Here is a 27557-nt window from a genome sequence, read left to right as displayed (position 1 = left end):
CATTCAATGATTTATTCACTGAACTTATATTCAATCATCTCTAGGAGGACTAGCTATCTTGGCCAGGCTTGGCCTTGGTATACAACATAAGACCAAAAGGAATTTGGAGAGATTTCTGTTCTAGATAAGAGTACCTGTTAAGCTTCTGTCATCCAATCTATTTCTCTTCCACTTTACCACACTGCCATATCTGAACCAAAAAGGAATGGTCTGTGGAAGTAGGGGAATATAATTTCATAGAGCAATCTCTATGATGGAACTTGATACTGTAATTATCTTTACTAGAAAAAAAGTAAATAATACATACCTATCATGTACATACAGCTTCATTTTTTTACTAAGAAACTTTAATCTCTGCCATACAAATACAATAGTGTAAGTTTATTAAAATGACCAATTTCAGGTTTTTTATGCCTACAAACAAAAAAACCTTCTACCAAGCAATCTGAAGTCACTATATATCATCACTCAAAATGGAGATAATTATCCGTAACTGATGTAGAGGACAAAGACAAAAGAAAAAATTCAATTTCTTCACAAATTACACAGTCCACTAACAAGTCCGAGACAGGCAGAGTGACCTTCCTCTAGGAACTCAACTTCCTTGATGTTAATACTTTGCTAAGGGCAAAAGACAGTCTTAAGCTTACCTTTATCCCAACCTCCAGGATCCTGTAATTCTCCTTTAACATATAAAATATTCCTTTGGAAACCTCCTTTATCTCCACACCCCAAGTTACATGTTAGCAATCATCCTCCAAGCATATGGCCACTGATATACATCTGAAGGGTCTCATGACTAAGGTTTTACTAGAGAATAATAAATGACCTTTTCCTAGTAACAACTAGCCCCTCAAGGTCCTAGAAATCTTGCTTACAAATTCCTTAGACACTTAACACTCTTCCTAATCCCCTCCCACTTGAAAGTATATAATAAGTCCCTCCTCACAATCCCAGTGCAGCTCTTTCTGCCCCTGGGTCCTGTCCCCATGCTTTAATAAAACCACCTTGTACCAAAGACATCTCAAGAATTCTTTGGCCATTTGCTCCCAAATCCCAACATTGCCACATCATAACTAGCTTTCCATACATGATTAAATGCTTTATTTTCTATTTATTCCCATCCTCAAACCAATACCAAAAATCAAAATAAAGTTAAAGAGCCATCAAATCAGACAAATAAAAGAGGGGTAAAAAAAATAAACTAAGGGTACTAAAGACTGAGAAATTTTAATCTTATAACATATCTAAAATATAAATGTATAACATTCTGAATATAGTTATTATTTAAAAGGGGGGAAAAAGGCTGCCTCACTATAAAAGAAATTGTCCTTTGTGGTAGCAAAAAGAGTAAAGAATTTTTCCCATTAAAGAGGAAATTAAACAAGGCAAATTTCTTCCCTTTGGATACTATAAAGAGCAGCTGATAATTCAACAATTTGTTAAGTACTCAGCCAAAGGAGCAAATCTAAATATAGACAGAGAAAAGGGAGTCAGTGGTTTAAGTTACACATGACTCTTCCCAATTCTACCTTACTGGAATTCCTCAACACCTTCCAATAATCCTGTCTTTGTTGAAAATCACTACATTGGAGAGCCACTGTTAAGATGGAAATGTGCCAAATTTCTTTACTGAGCTGGGACAGAAGAAAAGATGCAAATCACTGATCTACAGTATCTGTAGGTCTATGCATAATAAAGCCTACTTTCTCCTACAAAATTATATTTTCTTATCATGTAATTGTGGGCTCTAGCCACCCTTGCTTCAATGAAAATTATGAGTATTATCAGCCACAAAACAGAAAGGCTAACAAATCTGCCATTTGATTAGCCCTATTACTCTGGTAAAACCTTGGCCTTCCTGAAACCGGAAGCCAGAGTTATTCAAGACATCCAGATTCCGAAAGTTCTACCTTATAAATATTAATTTTTTAAAATATCTTTTTAAGATTTACTTTTAAGAGAGAGAGAGAGTGAGAGCGAGCAAGTTGGGGACGAACAGAGAGAAAGAGAGAGACACAGAATCCGAAGCAGGCTCCAAGCTCTGGCAGGGCTTGAACCACAAGTTCGTGACCTGAGCCGACGTCGGACGCTTCACTGATTGAGCTACCCACGTACCCCTAAATTACCAATTTTTATTTTATAATTTGTAACAGAATTTTCTTTTGAAATATATCATCTTCTTTGCTTAAGAACAAGTGCTTTAAAGTATAAAAATAATATACAATCACTGAAAAAACTTCAATAATTCAAAAGTCTAAGTAAAGAGTGGAAGTTCCTTCCCCTTCCACCCCCGCTCCCATTCCCTAGGGACAACCACTATAAACCAATTTGGGGTGTATCCTAGACCTCTTCAGAATACATACAACTTTTACACATAACTGTATACACACACACGAGTAAAGAAGGAGATCTTGCTGTACATTCAGTTCTACAATGTGCTTTTTTACACTGATGGACTGAATAGCCTTTTAAGTTTATCCTGCTATACCAGATTTGTTTAAACTGCTTATTCCATAGTATTTTTCATCATTCCCTTACTGACATGCTACTTTTATGTTAGAAACACTGTTTTCATCTGATTTTTTGTAATATGTTAAACTTTATGTTTACTGTCACTTCAAACTGCCATCACTACATTGTCTGTAACATTTCTTATCCTCACTTTCATTCGAAAACTTGGAAACCAGACAACTTACTGTGCTAAAACTGAGATCAAACTGAAAATCAAATGAGGGAAATTTTCCATTGTTCACAGGTGATTACTTTTTTTTATTGCTATTTTAACCTCTCACGGGTCCTTAATGCTTCTTGATTCTGGGTAAAGAATTCTAGATTCTGGGTAAAGTTCCCAGATCATAACTTTCAGACAGGTGAAATATTATCATTATTATTATCAATATACTAGTAGGTTTGCTGGTTCATGTTTTCATATGGAAAATACCTTGTTTTTAAAAAAGGGGGAGGGGGCACCTGGGTGGCTCAGCTTCCAACTAAGCATCCAACTTCAGCTCAGGTAATGCTCTCACATCTCATTAGTTCAAGCCCCACACAAGCTCTGTGCTAACAGCTCAGAGCCTGGAGTCTGCTTTTAAGTCTGTGTCTCTGCCCCTCTCCCCTCATGCTCTGTTTCTCTCCCAACAACAACAACCAAAAACCCCACAAAAACCAGAGGAAATGAATAGGATAAGGAAATTAGCATGATGCCACTATGTTAGCAAATGTCAATATAATAGTATGTATATCATTATAAAAATATTATAAGTAATCTATTCATACTAGTCTATTTCATCCCTTATAACCAGTCAATAGTTACATACAGCACTACTACTGTAGTAGATATATGTGATTTATCACTCAAATATCCCCCAACCTTCTGCCACCCATTTAAATTTCTAAAGGGTAACTATCCTCCCCTATCACTATCTAGAAGTCAACCTAAGAGTATTTTCACCTCTGAACTGTTCAGGAGAAGCGTACAACCTAACCACGTTTAGGATGAAAAAAGGTGACCTTCACTGGAGTTTCTGGAAAAAAGAAGGTGGCACAAGCTTGCACTCTGCTTTCCTTCCATCCCGCTCCTCTCCCTGTTTTCAATTTCTTCTTTCTCCCTTTTCCTTCCTCTCTCCTCCCCCAAATGCACAACAGAAAAGACCATCATTCTTCCCTGGAATGTGGAGGTATGAAGATAAGAAATCTAGAGCTAAAGGGGCAAAAAGGATAGTACTGAATGGAAGCTGAGAATAAAGGCAACAAGGGGAAGCAGAGCCAGGAAATGGTGCCTGGACACATTTGACCTTTGAATCAAAATATACATAATTTTTTTTCATTAAAAATGCTTATTTATTTTGAGACAGAGAGAAAAAGAGAGAGAGAGAGAGAATGGAGTAAGATCAGAGAGAGAGGGAGAAAAAGAATCCTAAGTAGGCTCCACACTGTCACCACAGAGATCAAAGTGGGGTTCGATCTCACCAACCGTGAGTTCATGACTGGAGCCAAAACCAAGATATGGACACTTAAACTGACTGAGCCACCCAGGTGCCCCTAAGTATACCTGAATTTTTTAGTCATGTGTGCCAGTTGTAGGTTGGATTTTTCGGTCACTCGCAATATAAGGAACCCTAACACTGCTACCTAGAACCATATATTGGTGTCTAGTCTTTAAGGCTTTAAGCACCTTTTTTATTAAGTTCTACCAAAACTATTTGTCAAGTTGTAGTCTTACAATTTTCCACTTGAACAAAATCTTAAGATAAATTCCGTTTGTTTTATGGCTAAAATTTTCCCTTTAAAACTATTATCTTCTAAAACATACTCTAACATTACTTTCATCAGTTATACATATATCTGATTTCTGACAGAAATTCAGCTCAGCACATTCAATTTCCAAGTTCTAGAAACTCTCAGGAACTGAGAAACTGAAGAAATCTTCAATGATTTGGAAAGATTACTTAAGCAAAAGTTACAGGGGAAACGTATATAACTCAGGTATTTCTTTTTCCTGTCATTTTGCTTCCTGATTTGAGCATTTTAAGTATGTTTCTGGAATGACACCTATGCATGATCTAGCTAGCCAATATTCCTGGTGGTACTAGCAATTATTTAATTAAATTGATCATTAAAGCAAATCAGTTACCTAATTCAATCTAATTATGACCAAAAAAATCCACAGAATTTACACTGATCTACTATCCAACTATTTAAAGATATAACTTTGTTTCTGGGAACTGAAAAAAATTATAACTTACCTCAATTGTTTCGCATAGTTCTGTTCAATTTCTATCCTCTCTTTAACAAATTTGGCATATCTTTCCAAGAAGTCAATTCCCCATTGTGTATGCTTGTCTAAGCTGTCGAATTGATCCTAGAAAGAGAAGGTAAAAACACACTGAAAAGTCTAAAATTTTATCCACAAATATTTTAACCAGCTTCTGATGTTTATTCAGAGAAGTAACAAGGTATAAAAGGAAAAAAAAAAAATCTAGGCTGCTCTGCTGGTCTCCACTCACCTCATCCTTTAAGATCTACACAGAAATAGGTTATAAATGCAAAATGTTTTAGCATAAATCACAGAGCTTCATGTCTGGGTGCCTTTACACACGTGGTTTCCTCCAGAGGCAACACTCTCTCCTGATCATCTTCTTACAATTTACTTTTATTCCTCCTCTGAGATTTAGTTCAGATATTATAGCTTCCAAAAAAATGACCCTAAATTCTCAGACTGGGATATATTGGTCTTTATATGGTTCCCCAAGGCTGGGGGACTTTAACTAAAAGTTAATTGTTCTTTTTAAAAGATTTTATTTAAATTCCAGTTAGGTAACAGTGCAATTATTATTTTCAGGTGTACAATAGTGATTTAACTCTTCCATACATCACGCAGTTCTCTTCACAAGTGCATTCCTTAGTCACCAATCTCACCCATTCCTCCCCACCTCACCGCCCTTCTGATAACCAACAATTTGTTCTCTATAGTTAAGAGTCTTGGTTTGCCTCTCTTTTTTCCCCCACTGCTTGCTTGTTTCTTAAATTCCACATGAGTAAAACCACGTGGTATTTTTCTGACTTATTTTGCTTATAATAATACTCTCCAACTCCATCCATGTCCCTGCAAATGGCAAGATTTCTTTTTTTTTTTTTTTACGGCTTCTTTACACACACACACCACGAGTTCATTATCCATCTATCAGTCAGTGGACATTTGGGCTGTTTCCTAATTTGGCTATTGTAGATAACGCTGCTTTAAACACTTGGGTGCATATAACCCACTGAATTAGTACTTCTGTATTCCTTGAGAAATACCAGTAGTATGATTGCTGGATCATAGGGCAGTTCTATTTTGAGGACCCTCCATACTGTTTTCCAGAGTGGCTGCACAAGTTTGCATTCCCACCAGCAGTGCAAGAGGGCTCCATGTTCCCTTTTCTCCATATCCTCACCAACACCTATTGTTTCTTGTGTTGTTTTCAGCCATTCTGACAGGTCTGAGGTGACAACTCTAGTTCTGCTTTGCATTCCCTGATGATCAGGAATGTTTAGCATCTTTTAATGTGTCTGTTGGCCATCTGTTATGTCTTCTTTGGAAAAATGTCTACTTAGGTCCTCTGCCCACTTTTAATCTGATTATTGGGGGGGGGGGCGTTTGGTGTTGATCAAGTTCTTTACATATTTTGGACATTAACCCCTTATCAGATAGATATATGATTTGCAAATATCTTCTCTCTTTCCATAGGTTGCCTTTTAGTTTTATTATTTCCTTTCTTGTACAGAAGCTTAAAAATTACTGTCTTACTCACTTGCCATACTCTTTAAGGTCAGGAACCATGTATTATTCATCTCAGAACTCCCAAGGCATAATAATACCTGGCACCATAGCAGGCACTCAATGAAGCTAAACAAAATCAAATATACCACTGAAGGGCAAGCTTCATTTGGAAATACTGTAAAAAGTCTATCTACCATATTACAAAGGCACTATTTTCATAAAACTGATAATAAAAATATGCTATCATATTCTGTGGAGTTCTGGCTTCACTTTTTTTTGCTTACTGATAAATGATGAAGTGAGTAACTTGCAATCATATCCCAATTTCCTTTTTAAAATTCCTTTCAGTACACTGCTATATCACTGGTTATAGGATTTCTTCATAAAACACTGTTCAAATAACTTACTATTGAGAATAAAACGTCAACATATCTCTCCTTCAATGGTTCACAAAAAAAGTAGTTCTAAACACACTTTATTACTGAAACAATCTTAAAACACTATATGCTGAGATACCATAATCAAACTGTATAAGCATACTTTCAACATGTAACTTTTCCTAAAGTATTTCTAATAGTATTTGTTGAGATCATTAGTTTGTCACCATGTTGTTTTACATATACTATATCACTATTATTACCACAAAAAGAGCAATGTATTTCTAAAAGCATGCTTTCACCATTAAGTCTGAAATCTGAGAGGATTCCAGCACACTCATGTTAACAGTAGCATTATTCACAATAACCAAAAGATGAAAACAACTCATGTGTCCATCAATAGATGAATGAACAAACTATGGTATATAATACAATGGACTAATATTCAGCCTCTAAAAAGGATATTTTGACACATAGTATAACATGGATGAACCTTGAAGACGTTATTCTAAGTGAAATAATGCAGTCAGAACAAATACTGTGATTCCATTTATATTAAGTCCCTAGAGTAGTCAAATATATAGACACAGAGAGTAGAAATGTGGTTCCTAGAGGCTGAGGGGAGAATGGGGAGTTACTGTTTAATACGTAGAGTTTCTTTGGAAAGATTAAAAAGTTCTAGAGATGATGGCCGTGATGACTGTACAACATCATGAATATACTTATTATCAATAAATTGTACACATAAATGGTAAATGTACTTCTATTTTACCACAATAAAAGGAAGGAGCTTCCAAACACTTATTAGTAAATTCAGTGAAATTTAGTATATTCTTGATCATGTCAGACGTCACCATCTGGCTTATTTTTTCAAACTTTTGCTTTATTCTGATGGCTTCATATTATTATCTGATTATCCTAAGATTCAAAATACATTCAGGGCAAGTGTCAATACTGATAGTAACAGATCTGTGGCCAGATTTCAAATAATCTTCTCATGGGAAACCATTTTAGTCCATCATGATACAGCCATCATATATTTTTTCTTTCTTTCTTTTTTTACCATTTATTTGTTTTTGAGAGACAAAGAGAGACAGCATGAGCAGGGGAGGGGCAGAGAGAGGGGGAGACAGAATCTGAAGCAGGCTCTACGCTCTGAACAGTCAGCACAGACACGGGGCTCGAACCCATGGACCATGAGAAGTCAGACGCTTAACCAAATGAGCCATGCAGGTGCTCGGATTACTTAAATATTCAAAAATATCACGGGACAACTGTCTAAGTAGAAAACCTCAGAGGAGCCAAATAACTGAGTTAATTATTTTTTAACTAAGATTTTCATGTATGTATTAAGTAAACAAATCTCAAATAAAGGCCATCTAGGAAACATACCAACCAGCATTAAAAGGCAGGATAACGGCAAGATATACATGTTTGACTAAAAATGAAACAAAGTTCTCTGTTTTTTAACCACTTTGGGGGAAAAAATCTGAATTGAAAAAAAGTACCTATGAAAGATAAAAGTCTTGACACAGAAAATTTTAAATACTATTATATTCATATTGTATGTGATATTTTGCCTCAGTCAGCCCACAAATTACAAATAAGAATTTCTGTCAAATATAGATTTAATATTATGACCTTTAAAATGCAGACAAAATAGTTTTTTATTTTTAAGATAAAATTTATTTAATCCATTGAATAATAGATCTTGGTTTTCAACTAGACATATTAATTATAATATATTAAGAATCAGTATAAGTATGATAAACTCCAAACATTCAAAAATAAGTGATTTAGGGGCGCCTGGGTGGCTTAGTCGGTTAAGCGTCCGACTTTCGCTTAGGTCCTGATCTCGCGGTTCGTGGGTTCGAGCCCCGCGTCGGGCTCTGTGCTGATTGCCAGCTCAGAGCCTGGAGCCTATTTCGGAGTCTGTGACTCCCTCTCTCCCNTTGCCAGCTCAGAGCCTGGAGCCTATTTCGGAGTCTGTGACTCCCTCTCTCCCTGACCCTCCCCTGCTCACGCTGTCTCTCTCCTAGAAATAAATTAAAAAAAAAAAAAAAAAAAATAAGTGATTTAAATTTTGAAAGGAAGTGAGCAGAGAAACTAATTCAGCAATCTTCAAAAAGGCAAAGTAAATAGCAAGAGATCCAAACAAGATTCATGGTTGAAATGTTAATATATTCAGTGAACAAATGTTCATTTTAAATTCTGTAATTTTACCAGACATTTTACTTTTTCTCTAAGCAGAACTCAACAAAAACATCAACTGCAAACTGCAAAAGAACTTCACCATAAAGTTGCGTCATTACTCTGAATCCAAGAGACCTTAGATAACAACTTACAAGTTCAGTTTTCATTTTTCATTTACCAGTTTCCAATCATTTGAATTGCTTCATTTGTGAACAATGATTTTAGTATTTTTATGGAATTCAATGACTTAAGAAATGTTAAAACCAGGTACTGATAACAAAATTAACCTCATCACACAGCCTAGCACATAAAAGGCACTTACTTGCCGACTGAATAACCATTCTATCTGCATAGCACTTTTGAATTTACAAAGTGTTTTCACATGTATTACCCAATATCACCCTCAAAACCCTCTTGGACAAGGCATTTTATAAATGAGGAAACCATATTTCTGACTCCAGACCTCATTTTCTTCCTACTACAACACACCGTTGTTTGTTAAGTTAGTTTAGTAATTAACATTTATTAGTAAATAATGGTCTCAGACCCTTGGTTTTACAAATATGGAAGCTAATGCCCAGAACTGCTGAAGTAATGTGCCCCATAGCTGGATAACAACAAAACTAGGATGGGACTAGGAAAGATTATCTTCTAAAATCACTGCCAGTTTTATGTTCTTAAAAACCAAATGAGTAACTATTGTGAACACTATTACTAAAAATGATGCATTTCTTTCACCAGGAAAGAAATAGGCCATTTGAAAAATATCCTGGGTCACTGGGAAGCTTTGATGAAAGGAACAAATGAAAAAAATCTCAAAGTTAGAAACTGCCTAATACAAACACACAGCGAATGCTTAAACTCTCTTTACATGATTCCTGGTAAGTTGGTTCAGTGTTTTTGAGCAGCATACCATTACTGATCAGAACAACTCCAGAAGCATGACAGAAGAAAGACATTAAGAATTCTTTTTACTAACACAAAATAAAGTAGAAAACTCTTAAATCAAATAAAAGAATCAATCATAAATGTGTTCAGAGGTAACACCCCTTAATCCCTTTAGTTTCAAAGCCTGAGATCCTATTTCTCCCCAGTCCAAGCCAGCAGATACCTTGGGACTATATAGTGGAACATGTCAGGAAATGCTCAAGACAAACTTTAAAAATAAGTAAAATTAAGCACTATTCTGAAAGCACCTATGGATTACAAATAAATATTAAGTTATCAAAACAGGAAACTTATCCTTACTCCCCCATTCTCTCTACCTTTAGCATAGCTCTTGTTTCTATGGATTTACTCCACATTACTAGCAGAATTTAACTCATTCCTTTTCCTTGCCTCCATTAACCCCTCACTTCCTTTTCCAACTTACTCATTCCTACCACAGCTTCTGTGAAATGTTCTCTCTCCCCTCAGTGATATGCCCTAATTAAATGCTATCTCATATTTAAATTCAAGAAAGATTATTTTTCTGTTTCCTTAGGTACTGTTTTTTAATTCTGTAAAATGTTTAAAGTTATTTTACCTTTTTCATTTGGGAACACAAAGAAAACATTCTAAATTAAAGCTGGCATCAAAGCCAACTAAATGTCCACACTATTCAGCATAAATCAAATGAATTATATGTTGCTCCAAGGTTCTACTGCATAGTGGTAAGTGTGGTAATAAATAATAAATTTACTCAGTCACCTTCCTTTTATCTTTAATGTAATTTAAGTAAAAATAAGCATTTTTATGTATAACAAAATTTATATTAGAAGTCACCATTTTATATTCAATCCTTGTTTTTCTAATTACTGTGACACAGCCTTGCATCCAAATGAAGTCCCAATAATGTACTTTTGGTAAAGCACCAAGGGTCACAACTATTTAAAAAAAAGACTTTCTTTACTAAAAAGCAGAATAATGACTCTGTTGTCCTAGTTTGGGCTTACTCTATTGCTCTGATTTTCTGCCAAAGTTTCTCCAGCACTTCTGATTACCAAAGTACTAGCAGAAACATTTTTAAGATCTAATACAACTAACTTTTCTCATTCTTGGGTTCCTATGGAACCGGAAATGTTTTTAAAGTCTCATGGAGCTTAAAAAAAAAATTCGTAATTCAGAGTCAACCACATTTATCCCCAAAGTAAACTGAGGAATACTTTATGTTTCTTTCTTTTTTATTTATTTATTTCTGAGAGAGAGAGAGAGAGAGAGAGAGAGAGAGAGCGAGCAGGGGAGGGTCAGACAGAGAGGGAGACACAGAATCTGAAACAGGTTCCAGGCTTGGGCTAGCTGTCAGCACAGAGCCTGACGCAGGGCTCGAACCCACGAACCATGAGATCATGACCTGAGCCGAAGTTGGACACTTAACCGACTGAGCCACCCAGGCGCCCCTAAACTGAGGAATACTTTAAATTTAAAATAAACAACTCAATTATTTGGATTTGTTTCCTTGTAGTTTTATCTGTTTTTTTTTTAAAAAAATGTAGTTTTATCTGTTTTTTAAAAAAAAAAAAGATGCAAACTTGTGTATTTGTAAAACTTACCTGTTACTCTTTTCATGCTTAATTTAAAATTAAATTTAATTTTAATTTTACTTAAATTTAATTTAAATTTAATTTTAAATTAAGCTTTTAGTGACTTCAAAATCTAACCAGATAATTCTTCCAATACCCTACTGTTTTTTTTTGTTTTTTGTTTTTTACTTCTCTGCCCATGACTTTCTTTTCTACTCTATGTCAGCAACTCATTTCAATGGTCATCATCTCCATCATCATTAGCAGTAAGTGTAGTATCTCCTATTCCCAATAAACTTCAAGTCTCTCATTCTCAGATGGCTAACCCTATCTGCCAAACTCACAAACTCTAGTACCCCATGACCAGTAGCTTTTTTAAATGTTTATTTATTTTTGAGAGAGGCAGAGGAGGGGCAGATAGAGAGGGAGACAGAGAACCCCAAGCAGGCTCCACACTGTCAGTTCAGAGCTGGACACAGGCCTCCATCTCACAAACCAGGAGATCATGATCCGAGCCAAAATCAAGAGTTAGACACTTAACTAAGTATGCAGCCACCAGGAGTACAGCTTTTTTTTTTTTTTTTTTTTTTTTAAAGTAAGCTTTATGACCAAAGAGGGGCTTGAATTCAAGAGTTGCATGTTCTACCAACTGAGCCAGCCAGGCCCTCCAAGGCCACTAATGTTTTGACCACATACAGAGAAACCTCAATCCATTGATCCTGACTCGTTCCTATTGTTCATGCCCCTCCTCTTTCAACACAGCTTGGATTCCATAAGCCATCACTGTAATCACTCCATGCCAATAGTCTCAACTGTCTTTGCCCTCTCTTGCTTTGTCAAACGTCAACCCTAGTTTCCTATTTACCTCTTCACCAAACCCTTCTCATGCTGGTAAAAAAAGGTGGGGTGGGAAGGAAGGACTGACAGACGAACCAACCAACTACAATAACTGGTCATACTTTGAAATTTGTGTTTATTAACCCAAAAGGCTTTAAACTACTTAGCCCAAACCCATTCACCACCCCATTTTCCTAGCCAACTAACTTATACCTTCTTACAGTTTAAATTCACACCACTTCCTATCCATCTCTCAGCCAATAACCATACTTCCTACCTCACCAAAAGAGATACAATCAGAAGATAACTCCTCATTCTCCAACTCTATTTTTACCACAAACACCTTTGTGATTTGATTCTGCCTTCCTGCTTTATTACTTTAGATACACTATCCACACCATTAGTGCTTCTGCCTAACTGAAGAACTAGTGCAATTTCAGGTTTAGTTAAAATGTTTAAGATTCTGAGCCTGCATATGTTTGCTGTATTCCAGGAACAGCAAGAAACTGAATAAGCAAACTACAGCTGAATGAGCAGAGGGAAGAACTGAAATTAAAATGGGAAGTATATGAGGGTCAGAATGCAGATTATCTTCCACCATAAGGGCCTTGGCTTTAACAATGATTTGAGACGAAAACACACTGGAAGATCTTGAGCGTTAGCCTGACACAACGTGACTCAGGTTATTAAAGAGATCACTCTGGGCTATGTTGATTTTTTTTTTAATGATTCACGGGGTGTCAGTTAAGCATCCGACTCCTGATTTTGGCTGTGGTCATGATCCCAGCGTCAGGGGATGAAGCCCCATGTTGGGCTCCATGCTGAGCATGGAGTCTGCCTGAGATTCTTTTTTTCCCTCTGCCCTCTCCCAAACTCACACTCAAAAATAAAAAATAAAATTTTTTTAACTTTTAGTAATAATTAAAAAAACTACTCCAAGCAAGGGAGACTTTGGGGGAAGGCTATTGCAATAATCCAGATCATAGCTCAGGTTAGCTTGAAACAAGGTAGAAGGAGCAGAGTAATGAAAAGTGGTAAGATTTTGGATATATTCTTAAGGCGGTGTCAACAAAATTTTCTGATGTTTTGAGTGTGGATTGTGAAAGGAGGAGAGACCTCAATTTTAAGCACCATGAACTAGAAGGATAAATTTTCTTTGAACTAAACTGGGACAATTAAGTGAACAAGTCTGGTCGAGGGGAGAAGACAAAAGTTTTGGTTTTAGATAGTTAAGTTTGTGATATTCTTAGATATCCAAGATCTGTTGAGTAGGCAGTTAAATACATATGTCTGGAATTAAAAAGAAATGGTCTCCATGAAAATGTATGTTAAGACATGATCCTGAATTAAGCTCTATTGTACACCAACACTTAGATGTTAGGGAACTGAGAAGGAACCAGTAAAGGACATTGAAAGGAGAGACCAGTGAGGTACAAATAAAACCAGAAAGTGTGGCATCTTGAAAGCCAAATGAATAATGTATTATTTAAAGGAGGAAGAAGTGATCTACTTGTCTAGTGCTACTGAAAGTTAGAAGACTGAGAACGGACCACTGTATTGAGCATTATGAAAATCACTGACAACCTTAACAAGAAGTTTTGTTATAGTAGTGATGGCAAAACCCTGAGTTTTGAGTAGTAAGTTCAATGAGGATGAGGAAGAAAGAAATTAGAGGCATTAACTAAAGACACCACTTTCAAGGAATTCTGCCTTAACGAGAAGAAGAGATATGGGATGATAACTAAAAAGAGAAGTGGGTCAAGTGTGGGTGGTTTTTAGGTGGAAGAAACAGTATGATTACATGCTAATGGAAATGATACAACAGAAAGGAAAACACTAATACTGTACATAAAAGAGGGAAAAACTGGAGCAGTGAACACTAAGCAGGTAAGAGCAGAGGCATACAAAATTGGTGGGGCTGACCTTTGCCTAAGACCATGGACAGTTCAAGTTATAACAGGAGAAAAGCCTAGTAAGTGGGCACCGGTTTACAAAGTTTGGTAGATGTGGTGGTAGTAGCTTGTGGAGAATCTATTGTGATTACTTCTATTCTTTTCACTAAAATAGGAGGCAAGATCATTAGTTGAGAATTCAGATACAGGAGGTATTAGAGGTCTGAAGGGGGAAGAAGAGTCCCTCTCTCACTTTTGCATTCATAATTTAAATCAATAGGCATCGCATTAACACAGAAGCAGAATTCTTCAACTTCTCCAAATTATGGTTTATAAGTGAATACACAACAGTCCTTTATTAATAGAGCCATGTCTTTTAAAGGCAATGACTTAGCAGGCCATAAAAGCATCCACACACACAAAAAAAATTATAGGATGGTAACGAGACCATGAGAATGTGCCTCTCAGATTACTAACCACAAGGAGCGTAGCTGATCAGGGCACCAGCCACAGGGCTTTCCACTGGCTGCTCCCACACAAAGACTAAGGAAGGCAAAGATACACAGACATCTGATTCAGGGAGACCAAGGATTCTTCTGATGGGTGAATATGGCTCAAGGCCTACCACACAACCTTTCCAAACTCTCCGTAGAACTTCACTTTAGCCTAAGATGCTTCTACTCAATATTCCTTCATTCCTCCTTCACCACCTCCATTTAGGTCATACTTGCATGGTGGTCTTAGGGCTTTTTCAGCCTTCTCTGGCTCCGTCTCCTTTTCTCCTCATAGGTATTCTCCCTAATGCATTCCCACATGGGTGGCTGCTTCTCAGAAAACACAAATTAAGACAGCTGAAATGTCTTCAAATGCAACATATTTAACTTTAATCTTTGGGAACAAAATTCTTGTCCCTAAAAATCAAAATCTTGTTTATAATGAGGCTAACAAATATAAATTCACTGAATGAAGCCAAGCCCAAGAGGTTATATAAATTTGAATATACTGTTACTGTTTCCTGTCCTCTGCCCTGCTCTTGTTCTCAAAAAGCAGCAAACTAAAGTCCTTAAGAGAGTTAAGATTTAAAAAAATGACTGAACACCAGATCATTCAGGACTTTTCTCACTTCAGTGAAATGACAATTCCCTACAATTTTTCACCATCTCTACTTTTGCGCTTTTGATGACAGTACAAAATAAGTAACATTTTCAAGAATCTTTATACTATATTTTATGCAATTAAAATTTTTGGATCTCTCTTATCATATTATGACAGGGTTTTACTTAATCTGCTAAAAAAAAAAAATTTGAAGGGGCACCTGAGCGGCTCAGTCAGTTAAGCGCCCAACTCCCAAGTTTGGCTCAGGTCCTGATCTCATGGTTTGTGAGTTCTAGCCCCATGTAGGGCTCCACACTCATGGAACAGAGCTTGCTTAGGATTCTCCCTCTCCTTCTCTCTCTGTCCCTCCACTGCTCTCTCTCTCTCATGCATGCAAACTCTACTCCCACCAAAATGAATACTTGAAAAAAAATAAAAATAAAAAAGAATCTGAAGTCAAGGTTAGAGTTCTATTCGTATGTATATAAAGTTACCTTTTAATTTATTAAAAATAAGCTAAAACTCTGAAATCAAAAAAATAAATTTGCTATTCAAAGTTATCTGCTCTTTTATAGAGTAGAAATAATTACAACGGACATATAATTCTAAATATGAAGCTACAAAGAAACAAAGATATTTCTAAATACAGTATAATAAAACCTTGATTTGCAAGCATAATACCTTCTAGAAACATGTTTGCAATTCAAAGCACTTGTGTATCAAAGTGAATTTCCCCATAAGAAATAATGGAAACTCAGATGATTTGTTCCACAGCCCAAAAATATTCATGTAAAATGACTATGATATGTAATATAATACACAAAATAATAAAGAAAATACAAAACATTAAGAAAAATAAATTAATCTGCACTTAACTCTGAAAATCTTTGTGGCTGATGTGAGGAGACGAGAGAGGAGGGTTATTGTATAGGATGACTTTCACTATCACTAACAGATGCTGACTACAGTATTAACGAACTGTTAACTGGCAATAAGGCAGCAGAGGAAAGGGTCTATATCTGCAGGCAGTCTGACCCAGAATGCAATGAAGCAAAGTATTCCTAAACTTGTATGGAAAAGCAAAGGACTGTCCATAGGTTCTCTGAAGGGACAAAAAATACTCAAGTGCCAGTTGTGGGCACCTTCCAATGTTCTGAAAAATCAATGATTCCTGCCAAACACCACAGCCTGAGAAAGAGCATCTGAGCATGGGAGAGGATTTCCCACAATCCCACAGTGAGAGAAAGAGAGAAGAACCACTGGCTCAGGTGTGATCATGTAATGTTCAGCATCACATACTACTCACTCGTATTGCAAGACCTTGCTCACTTATCAAGCTAAAACTTATTAGAAACATTTGCTCACATTGCAGAACACTCACAAAACAAGTTACTCGCAATCTAAGGTTTTACTGTATTATATTGTTACTGATTCTGATTAGTTAGGTCAACAGATTATTTTAAAACATTTTTACTTCTTAAAAAATTATTACATATTTTACTGATTCTTTATGTCATTTTTAAATTAAAATATACTAAAATTTGCTTATTCATTTTCAAGTGTACAGTGGCATAAAGTACGTTAATACTGCTGGGCAACCATCACCACTATCCATCTCCAGAACTCTCTTCATCTTGCAAAACTGAAACTCTGTACCCACTAAACAATAACTCCCCATTCTCTCCTCCCCTCAAGCCCTGGCAACCATCATTCAACTTTCTGGTCTCTATGATTTTACTACTCTGGGTATTTCACGTAAGTGGAATCATACAGTATTTTGTGATTTTTGTGACTGGGTTATTTCACTTAGCATAATGTCCTCAAGCATATTACATATTTTAGCATGTATCAGTAGTTCCTTTTTAAGTCTGAATAATATTCCATTATACAATGTACATATATATATATCATTTTGCCTCTTCCATTCATCTGTCAATAGCCACTTGTGTTGTTTCTACCCTCTGGCTATTGTGAATAATGTTGCTATGAATATAGACATACAAATCTCTCTTCGTCAAGACCCTGCTTTCAATTCTTTGGAGTATATACCCTAAGATGGAATCGCTAGGTCATAATGGTAATTCATGGTATGGTTAATTTTTGAAGAAACACCATCATGTTTTCCACAGCAACTGTACCATTTGACATTCCCAATAGTGCACAAGGGTTCTAATTTCTTTATATACTGACAACACTTGTTATTTTCTTTTCTTAAAATACAGCCATAGGTATTAAGTCGTGTCTCATTATAGATTTAATTGACATTTTCTTAATGATAGTGTTCTTGAACATCTTTTCGTATGCTTATTAGCCATTTGTATCTCTTCTGTGAAGAAATGTCTATACAAGCCCTTTGCGCTTTTCTGACAGGACTATTTGTTGTTGGGTTGTAGGAGTTACACATTCTGTATATTAAGCCCTAATAGATACATGATTTGCAAATATTTTCTCTCATTCTGTAGGCTGCCTTTTCACCAGGTTGATAGTGTCATTTGATGCATAAAAGTTTTAGATTTCAGTGAAGTCCACAATTCATCTATTCTCCCTTTTGTGTTTGTGCTTTTGGCATCATATCCAAGAAATTGCTGCTAAATCTAATGTCATGAAACTCTTCCCCTATGTTTTCTTCTAAGAGTTTTTATAATTGTATCTTTTATAAAACATTTAGGTCTTTGATTTATTGTTCATTTTGAGTTAATTTTTGTACATGTTGTAGGGTAAAGGTTTATTTTCATTCTTTTGCATGTAGATATCCAATTTTCCAGCATGATTAGTTGAAAAGATCACACTGTATGGCCTTGGCACATTTCTTGAAAATCATTTGCTCATATATGTGAGGGTTTATTTTGGGCTTTCTATTCTATTCCATTGGTCTTTATGTCTGTCTTTATCCCACTGCCTTACTGTAACTTTGGACTAAGTTTGGAAATCAGGAAGAGAGAACTCTCCAACTTTTTCTCCCCCAAGATTATTTTGGCTATTCAATGTCCCTCAAGACCCGTATGAATTTTATAATTGACTTTTCTATTCTGCAAAAAAAAAAAATTCACTGAGATTTTGACAGAGATTGGATCTAATCTGTAGATCAGTATGGGTAGTGTTTTTTTTTTTTTTAGTTTGGGTAGTGTTGATATCTTTCCAATCCATATATATGGATATCTTTCCATTTATTTGTGTTATCTCTGATTTCTTTCAGTAGTGTTTTGTAGTTTTCAGAGGACAAGTCTTTGACCTTCTTGGTTATTTATTCCCACATATTTTCTTCTTTTTGATGCCATTATAAGTGAATTGTTTTCTTAATTTCCTTTCAAACTGTTGTTAGTGGATAGAAACCCAACTGACTTTTGCATGTTGACTTTGTACCATGACATTTTGCTGAATTTGTATTAGTTCTCAAAGTTTTCGTGTAATCTTAGTGTTACTTAACTGTAAGATCACGTCACCTGTGAACAGAGATAATTTTACATCTTCCTTTCAGAGGCAGATTTTTGTTTTCTTGCAAAACCGCTTGGACTAGAACTCCCAATACTATGCTGTACAGAAATAGCAAAAGCAGGCATCATTGTGTTGTTCCTGATCTTAAAGGAAAAGCTTTCAATCTCTCATCATTGAGTATGAGGTTAGTTATGTGTAAGCAGATAAATTTTAAACTGGGTCTTGAAAGATATGGACACCCAGAAGCAATAAAGGAATGCATTCCAAGAGGACTACATAATCAAAATCAGAAGAGAAAATAATTTTTCAAAACTTTTGTTAAACCAAGATCACAAAGGAAAATACTACCTAAGTGCACACTGTTCTATCCAAGAAAGAGCAGAAGTGACTACTCAAAATATGTTACTGTTCAAATTCTATCTTTGTCACCTAAAGCAATCATCTGATTCACAAGATACAGAAATCCTGTGTGTTGCCAATCTACAAATTCTATCAAACATGATGGATTACTGACTGGTGATAAAACCTATGGGATGCGAAAGCATGAACTCTTACTATTGTGAAAATTCTTTTAAATTCACCTAGAAGCTATTTAAAAAGTGCCCAGGTTTTAAACAACATGACGAACCAAATGGATATAACAGATATAGTCAAAACATCCCATCCGAAAACAGTAGGACATACATTCTTTTCAAGTGCACATGGAACATTCTCTAAAATAGATCATGTATTAAGTCACAAAACAAGTATCAACAAACTCAAAATGATCGAAGTCATACCATGCATCTTTTTTTAACACAATGCTATAAAACTAGCAATCAAACATAAGAAAAAATCTGAAAAGAACACACATACAGGGAGGTTGAATAACATGCTACTAAACAATGAATGGGTCAACCAAGATATCAAAGAAGAAATTTAAAAAATACACAAAGACTAAAGAAAACGAAAATACAATATTCCAAAAGTTTTGGGATGCAGCAAATGCTTATAAGAGGATGTTTACAGCAATACAGGCCTACCTCAAGAAGTGAGAAAAATCTCAAATAAATAACCGAAACTTATACATAAACAATCTAGACAATAAGAACAAAAACCCTAAACCAGAAGGAAGGAAACAAAGATTAGAATAGAAATAAATGATATAGAAACTGAAAAGCAAACAGATCAGTGAAACCAGGAGCTGATTCTTTGTAAAGATCAACAAAATTGATAAACCTTTAGGGAAAAACAAACAAATAGGCCTCAATTATACAACACACAATCAGAAATGAAACAGGAGAAATAACAACCAACAACACAGAAATACGAAGGATTATAAGAAAATACAATGAAAAATTATATGCCAATAAGTTGGACAACCCAGAAAAAAATGGGTAATTCATAGCAATATATAACCTCCCCAAACTGAATATGGAAGAAACAGAAAATTTGAACAGACCAATTGCCAGCAGTGGAATTGTATTAGTACTCAAAAAACTCCCCACAAACAAAAGTCCAGGACCAGATGGCATCAGAATTGAATTCTACGAAACACTTAAAGAAGAGTTAATTCCTATTCTTCTCAAGTATTCCAAAAAACAGAAGAAGGAAACCTTCCAAATTCTCATTAAAGGGTTAGTACCCAAACTCTATGAAGAGTTTAACCAGCTCAACACACAAAAAACAAATAATGCAGTGACATAATGGCAGAAGACATGAATAGATATTTTTCCAAAGAAGACCTCCAAATGGCTAACAGATACATGAAAAGATGCTCAACATCAGGGAAAAACAAATCAAAACTACACTGAGCTACCACCTCACACTGGTCAGAGTAGCTAAAATTAATAACTTAGGAAACAAAAGATGTTGGCAAACATGTAGAGAAAGGGGAACTCTCTTGCATTGTTGGTGGGAATGCAAACTGGTGCAGCCACTCTGGAAAACAGTATGGAGGTTCCTCAAAAAATTAAAGACAGAATTACCCTACAACCTGGCAAAAGCACTACTAGGAATTTATCCAAAGGACGCAGGAGTGCTAATTCATAGGGGCACATGTAGCCCAGTGTTTATAGAAGTGCTATCTATCAATAGCCAAAATATGGGAAGAGCTCAAATGTCCATCAACTAATGAATGGATGCAAAAAATACAGTACGGACAGACGGAGACACACACACACACACACACATACACACACACAAACACACACACATATATACATACAATGGAATACTACTCAGCAATGAAAAAGAAAGAAATCTTGCCATTTGCAGCAAAATGGATGGAACCAGAAGATATTATGCTAAGTGAAATAAGGCAGGCAGAAAAAAATACTATGTTTTCATTCATATGTGTAAGTTGAGAAGCTTAACAGAAGACCATGGGGAAAGGGAAAGGAAAAAAAATTACAGAGAGAGAGGCAAACCATAAGACACTTTTAAATATAGAGAACAAACTGAGGGTGGAAGGGGTGTGGGGGGGCAAGGGAGCAAGGAAAACGGGTGATGGGCACTGAGGAGGACACCTGTTGGGATGAGCATCAGGTGTTGTATGTAAGTGATGAATCACAGGAATCTACTCCCGAAGACAAGAGCGTACTGTATATACACTGTATGTTAGCTAACTTGATATTAAATTATTTAAAAAAAAAAGGGGGGGGGGATGTAACATGGGAATAAAGTGGGAATCTGGGAAAAACAAACAAAACCAGAACAAAAACAAAAACAAATTCATTCTATAAGAACAGCATTACCCTGATACCAAAACTAGACAAAGAAACTACAAAAAGAAAAAACACAGGCCAGTATCTCTGATGAACATAGATGCAAAAGTCCTCCACAAAATACTAGCAAAACAAATCCATCAAATACATTGAAAAAACTCATTCACCACAATCAAGTGCAATTTATTCCTGAGATGTAAGAGTGGTTCAATATTCACAAATCAATGTGATACATCACATCAAGGTAATAGATAAAAACTATATGATCTCCTCAACAGATGCAGAAAAAGCATATGACAAAGTACAACATCCTTCCATGATAAAAGCCATCAACAAAGTAGGTTTAGAGGGAACATACATCAACATAATAAAGGCCGCATGTGGGGGCGCCTGGGTAGCTCATTCAGTTAAATGTCCAACTCTTGATTTTGACTCAGGTCATTCATGGTCGTGAGATTAAGACCCGAATCAAGCTCTGTGCTGAGTGTGGAGCCTGCTTAAGATACTCTCTCTGTCCCTTCTCTTGCATGCATTCTCTCAAAAATAATAATAATAATAATTAAAAAAAGAAAAACCCAAACCTAACATCATATTCAATGGTGAAAGACAGAGCTTTTCCCCTAAGATCAGGCACATGTCCACTCCCACCACTTTCATTCAGCATAGTACTGGAAGTCCTAGCCACAGCAATTAGACAAAAAAAAGGAATAAAAGGCATCCAAATTGGTAAGGAAGAAGTAAAACTGTCAATATCTGCAGATAACACTGTATATAGAAAACCCTAAAGGCTCCACCAAAAAACTACTAAAACTGAAAAATGAATTCATTAAGGTGACAGGATATAAAACCAATATACACAAATCCATGTCAATTTTTAAAATTTATTTTCAGAGAGACAAAGCATGAGTTGGGGAGAGGCAGAGAGAGAGGGCAAAAGAAAATCTTAAGCAGGCTCCACACCATCAACACATAGCCCAATGCAGGGCTCGAATCCACAAACCATGAGATCAGAAACTGAGCGGATGTCAGATGCTTAACTAACTGAGCCACCCAGGTAGCCCTGTTGCATTTCTATACATGAATAAAGAAGCAGCAGAGAGAGAAATTTAAAAAAAAAAAAAAAAAAACCCATTTAGGGGCACCTGGGTGGCTCAGTTTCTCCCCACCCCCCCATTCCCCCGTTAAGGAGCCAACTTCACCTCAGGTCATGATCTTCATGGTTCATGGGTTTAAGCCCCACATTGGGCTCTGTGCTAATAGCTCAGAGCCTGGAGCCTGCCTCAGAGTCTGTGTCTCCCTCTCTCTGCTCCTCCCCACTCATGGTCTCTCTTGATCTCTCTCAAAAATGAATAAATATTAAAAGAATTTTTTTAAAAAACCATTTAGAAATGCACCAAAAATAGTAAGCTTAACCAAGGAGGTAAAAGACCTCTACTTGAAAACTATAAGGTGCTGATCAAGGAAATGGAAGATGACACAAACGGAAAGACATTCAATGCTTTATAATAAAGCATTTAATATAATAATGTTAAAATGTCTATATTACACAAAGTAATCTAAGCAATTGCTATCAAAATACCAAGAGCATTTTTCACAGAACTAGAGCAAATAATTCTAAAATTTGTATAGAACCACAAGACCCTGAACACCAATCTTGGAAAAAAAACAAAACTGGAGGTATCACAATCCCAGCTTTCAAAATATACTACAAAGCTGTAGTGATCAAAACAGTATCTACTGGCACAAAAACAGACCCATAGATCAACGGAACAAAACAGAGAGCCCATAAAATATACCCACAATTATGAGTCATTTAAACTTTGATGAAGGAGGCAAGAAAACGCAATGGGAAAAAGTCTCTTCAACAAATGCTGTTGGGATAACTGGACAGCTACATGCAAAAGAATGAAACTGGACCACTTTCTTACACCATACACAAACACAAACACAACAGATTGAAAACCTAAATGTAAGACGTGAAATGATAAAAATCCTAGAAGAGAGCACAGGCAGGAATTTCTCTGACACTGGTCAGAGGCAATATTTTTCTAGATATGTCTCCTGAGGCACTTGAAACAAAAACAAAAATACACCAGGGGCGCCAGGGTGGCTCAGTCAGTTAAGTACCTGACTTCAGCTGAGGTCATGAACTCATGGTCTGTGAGTTTGAGCCCTGCACTGGGGTCTGTGCTGACAGCTCAGAGCCTGGGAGCCTATTTCAGAGTCTGTCTCCCTCTCTCTTTGCTTCTACCCCACTCACACTCTGTCTTCCTCTCTCTCTCAAAAACAAACATTAAAAATTTAAAATAAAATAAAATTAAAAAAACAAACAAAAATACACTATTGGGACTACATCAAAATTAAAAGCTTCTGGTACAGTGGAGGAAACAACAAAACTAAAAGGCAACCTATGGGATAGGAAAAGATATTTGTAAATGACATATCTGACAAAGGGTTAGTATCCAAAATATATAAAGAATGTATACAACATCAAAAAAAAAGAAAAAAGAAAAGAAAAAAGAAAAAAAATCATCATCAGAGAAATACAAATCAAAACCACAATGAGCGATCACCTCATACCTGTCAAAATGGCTAAAATCAAAACACAAGAAACAAGTGTTGATGAGGATGTGGAGAAAAAGGAACCCCTGCGCAACACTGGTCAGAATGGGAATTGGTGCAGCCACTGTGGAAAACACTATGGAGGTTCCTCAAAAACTCAGAATTACCGAATGATTCAGTAATCCCACTTTGGGTATTTATTCAAAGACTACAAAAACACTAATTCAAAAAAATATATGCATCTTTATGTTTATTGCAGCATTATTCACAATAACCAAATTATGGAAGCAGCCAAACTGTCCACTGACAGGTGAATGGATGGATAAAGAAGATGTCACACACACACACACACACACACACACACACACACACACACACAAATGGACTATTATTCAGCCTTAAAACAGAATGAAATCTTGCCATTCGCAACAACATAGATGGATCTAGACGGTATAATGCTAAACAAAATAAATCAGTCAAAGACAAATACTATATGATTCACTCATATGCAGAAGTTAAGAGACAGGGGCCCCTGAGTGGCTTAGTCGGTTAAGCGTCCCACTTTCGCTCAGGTCATGATCTCGCGGTTCGTGGGTTCAGGCCCCACGTCAGGCTCTGTGCTGACTGCCAGCTCAGAGCCTGGAGCCTATTTCAGAGTCTGTATCTCCCTCTCTCTCTGACCCTCCCCTGTTCACGCTGTCTCTCTCTATCCTAGAAATAAATAAAAATATTAAAAAAAAAAAAAAGTTAAGAGACAAAACAAACAAAGGAAAACAGATAAGCCAAAAAACAGCCTCTTAACTACGGAGAACTGCTGTTTACCAGAGGGGAAGTAGGTGGGAGAGAAGGGATGAATGAAATAGATGAAGGAGATTAAGAGTATACTTGCCATGGTAAGTGCTGAGTAATGTATAGAATTGTTAAATCACTATATTGCACACCTGAAAACATTACAACATTGTATATTAATTATACTGGAATTAAAATTTAAAAATTGAAAGTGACCATGTTATTAGGAAAGCATCTGGTTAATTTCTGAATATTTCACTATGTGCACACAAAGGAAGCAAAGTGATATGATTCTTTGATAAATCACACTTGAAGGGATTTTTTTAATCTACCAACTTCTAAAGAACAAATCACATACAAAACCTCATAAAATATTTTCAGAAAAGTACAAACATTTTAAAACCCTTATTCTGCATACTTCTAAAATTACCCAATTTAGAATAGCATGTGACTCTTGGCCTCAGGGTAGTGAGCTTGAACGCCACAATATAAGTGCAGAGATAACCAAAATAAATAAATAAATAAAAAATAAAAGCAAAAAACTTCAAAGAGAAATAAAAAATAACCAAATTCTCTAAAATTCTCTTTCCTCTGAATACTCAAAACCAAAGGATAGCTTATGCAATACATTTTTTCAATTGTAAATATTTTTATTGCAAAATATACCAAACATGCAAAAGAAAGTATGCCTTGAATATAGAGCTTCTACTATAAAAGTATTTTCAGAATTTAATACTAAAATACCAATTTTAATACCAGTATTTATTTACGCAGTTTCTTCATTTAATATAGAAACAGTAGTTTCTTAAATATTTTTCAATGTTGATTTATTACTTTTGAGAGAGAGAAACACAGAGTGTGAGTAGGGGAGGGGCAGAGAGAGGGAGACACAGAATCCGAAGCAAACTCCAGGCTCTGAGCTTTCAGCACAGAGCCCAATGTGGGGCTGAATTCACAGACCATGAGATCATGGCCTGAGCCAAAGTCGGACACTTAACTGAGCCAACCAAGGGCTCCAAAACAGTAATTTTAATACTAGTATTTTGAGATGTTCACAATCTAGTAACTCCTTTAAAAAAAAAAAACTGGTAAAACTTAAAAGTACAGACTACAAACACATTTTTATAAATATAAAACTGAGCATATCACAAAATGGAAACTTTAAATATAAATTTATAAAACAGGGGCGCCAGGGTGGCTGAGTTGGTTAAGTGCAGACTCTTGATTTCGGCTCAGGTCATGATCTCACAGTTCATGAGTTCTCTCAGGTCATGATCTCACAGTTTGTGAGTCCAAGCCCTGTACCGGTCTCTGCAATGACAGCAGAGCCTGCTTGGTATTCTTCTCTTTGTCTCTCTCTGCTCCTCCCCCTACCCACATACACTGTCTCAAAATTAGTAAATAAACATTTAAAAAATAATTATAGTGGCGCCTGGGTGGCTCAGTCGGGTAAGCGTCCGACTTCGGCTCAGGTCATGATCTCATGGCTCGTGGGTTCGAGCCCTGTGTTGGGCTCTGTGCTGCCAGCTCAGAGCCTGGAGCCTGCTTCAGATTCTGTGTCTCCTCCTCTCTCTGACCCTCCCCTGCTCATGCTGTCTGTCTGTCTCTCTCTCTCTCTCTCTCTCTCAGAAGTAAATTTAAAAATTTTTTTAATAAAATAAAAAATCATAAAACAGAATGTAAAACATACATGGTTATTTTAACATAAACTAGCTAATGTAAAAAAAATTCTAAAATAAACTGAACAGTATATACACTGATGACCACTTATGACACCTGAAAACAAAATTTCATTTGTTTTTAAAGTAATCTTTCAGAGGCGCCTGGGTGCCTCAGTCAGTTAAGCGTCCAACTTCAGCTCAGGTCATGATCTCACGGTTCATGGGTTCGAGCCCCGCATCAGGCTCTGTGCTGACAGTGAGCTCAGAGCCTGGAGCCTGTCTTCGGATTCTGTGTGTTTGTCTCTCTCTCTGACCCTCCCCTGCTCGCACTGTCTCTCTCTGACTCTCAAAAATAAATAAAAAATATTTTTAAAAAAATCTTTCACTGAATGAGCCAATAGCAAATAAATAAGTAATAAGAAGATCAAGCCAATAGTATTATTTTTTGTTGTGCATATTCTTATGCAAAGTTTTCCAGCTCGGATACATTTTCTGCCGGAAGAGAGCAGTGAGGAGACAGCTATACACTAACACCACGTATTTTCCAATGATGCTTTATTCTTCAATTAATCTTATCTCTTGAATACTTTTTGAGAAAATCTTTTAAACTACCTTTTGTTTTCTTAACAGAAACTAAACTCTTTTTTCCTGATAGAAAGCTATAGCTTTTACTTTAAAAAGCAATTGGAGTTTGGTCTTTATCTCCTTTATCTTTTAGTTTCATCATGTAGAGATGAAGGTTCCAACATATTTATCTATATATCATTTTTAGTACTTTCATGCTCATATTCTCTGAACTACAATTATTCCTGCTACAGAGCTAGGCTTTATTATTTTCTTCTTCCTCTAGAAAATTATGGAGTTATAAAGGACTGACCTTTAATTTGAAATTCTAATGTAGAGTACATATAAAACTATCTGGTTACATCTCAAGATGCAAATGATTCAGATTTTTTAGATTCCAAAATAACTGTATTCCACTAACAAAAATAGTGACACATCAATGTATTAAAATAGCACATGATATATCATACCAAACATCAATACTTCAATAACTATGCACACGTAGACTATTAATGTTTCCTGTGTTCACTTAAAGCATTTATTTAGCTTTAAGTAGACCATAAGCTCTAAATGCAGGATCTATTTATAATTCTTCCTATCGCCCACCTAGTTTAGTATTATATAGTAGCTCCTGACTTCTGAGACTCAGGTTCCACAGCTATAAAACTGGAGTATTTACAG

General features: G+C 36.1%; 1 protein-coding gene across 2 annotated transcripts in view; it reads right to left on the bottom strand.

Moving 5' to 3' along the window:
* FNBP1L (formin binding protein 1 like) overlaps positions 1-27557 on the bottom strand; it is a 113244-nt gene that overhangs the window by 52083 nt on the left and 33604 nt on the right. For both annotated transcript variants that reach the window (XM_039236466.1, XM_039236465.1), the window contains exon 2: positions 4749-4864. In XM_039236466.1, coding sequence (XP_039092397.1) covers positions 4749-4864 — 116 coding nt within the window. The remainder of the gene's footprint in view (positions 1-4748; positions 4865-27557) is intronic.

Source organism: Hyaena hyaena, unplaced genomic scaffold (genome assembly GCF_003009895.1).
Source record: "Hyaena hyaena isolate Hyena2069 unplaced genomic scaffold, ASM300989v1 scaffold_111, whole genome shotgun sequence".
In the NCBI taxonomy this organism is placed as follows: Eukaryota; Metazoa; Chordata; class Mammalia; order Carnivora; family Hyaenidae; genus Hyaena; species Hyaena hyaena.
The sequence above is the reverse complement of the archived record's forward strand: the minus strand, read 5'-3'. Positions and strand labels throughout refer to the sequence as shown.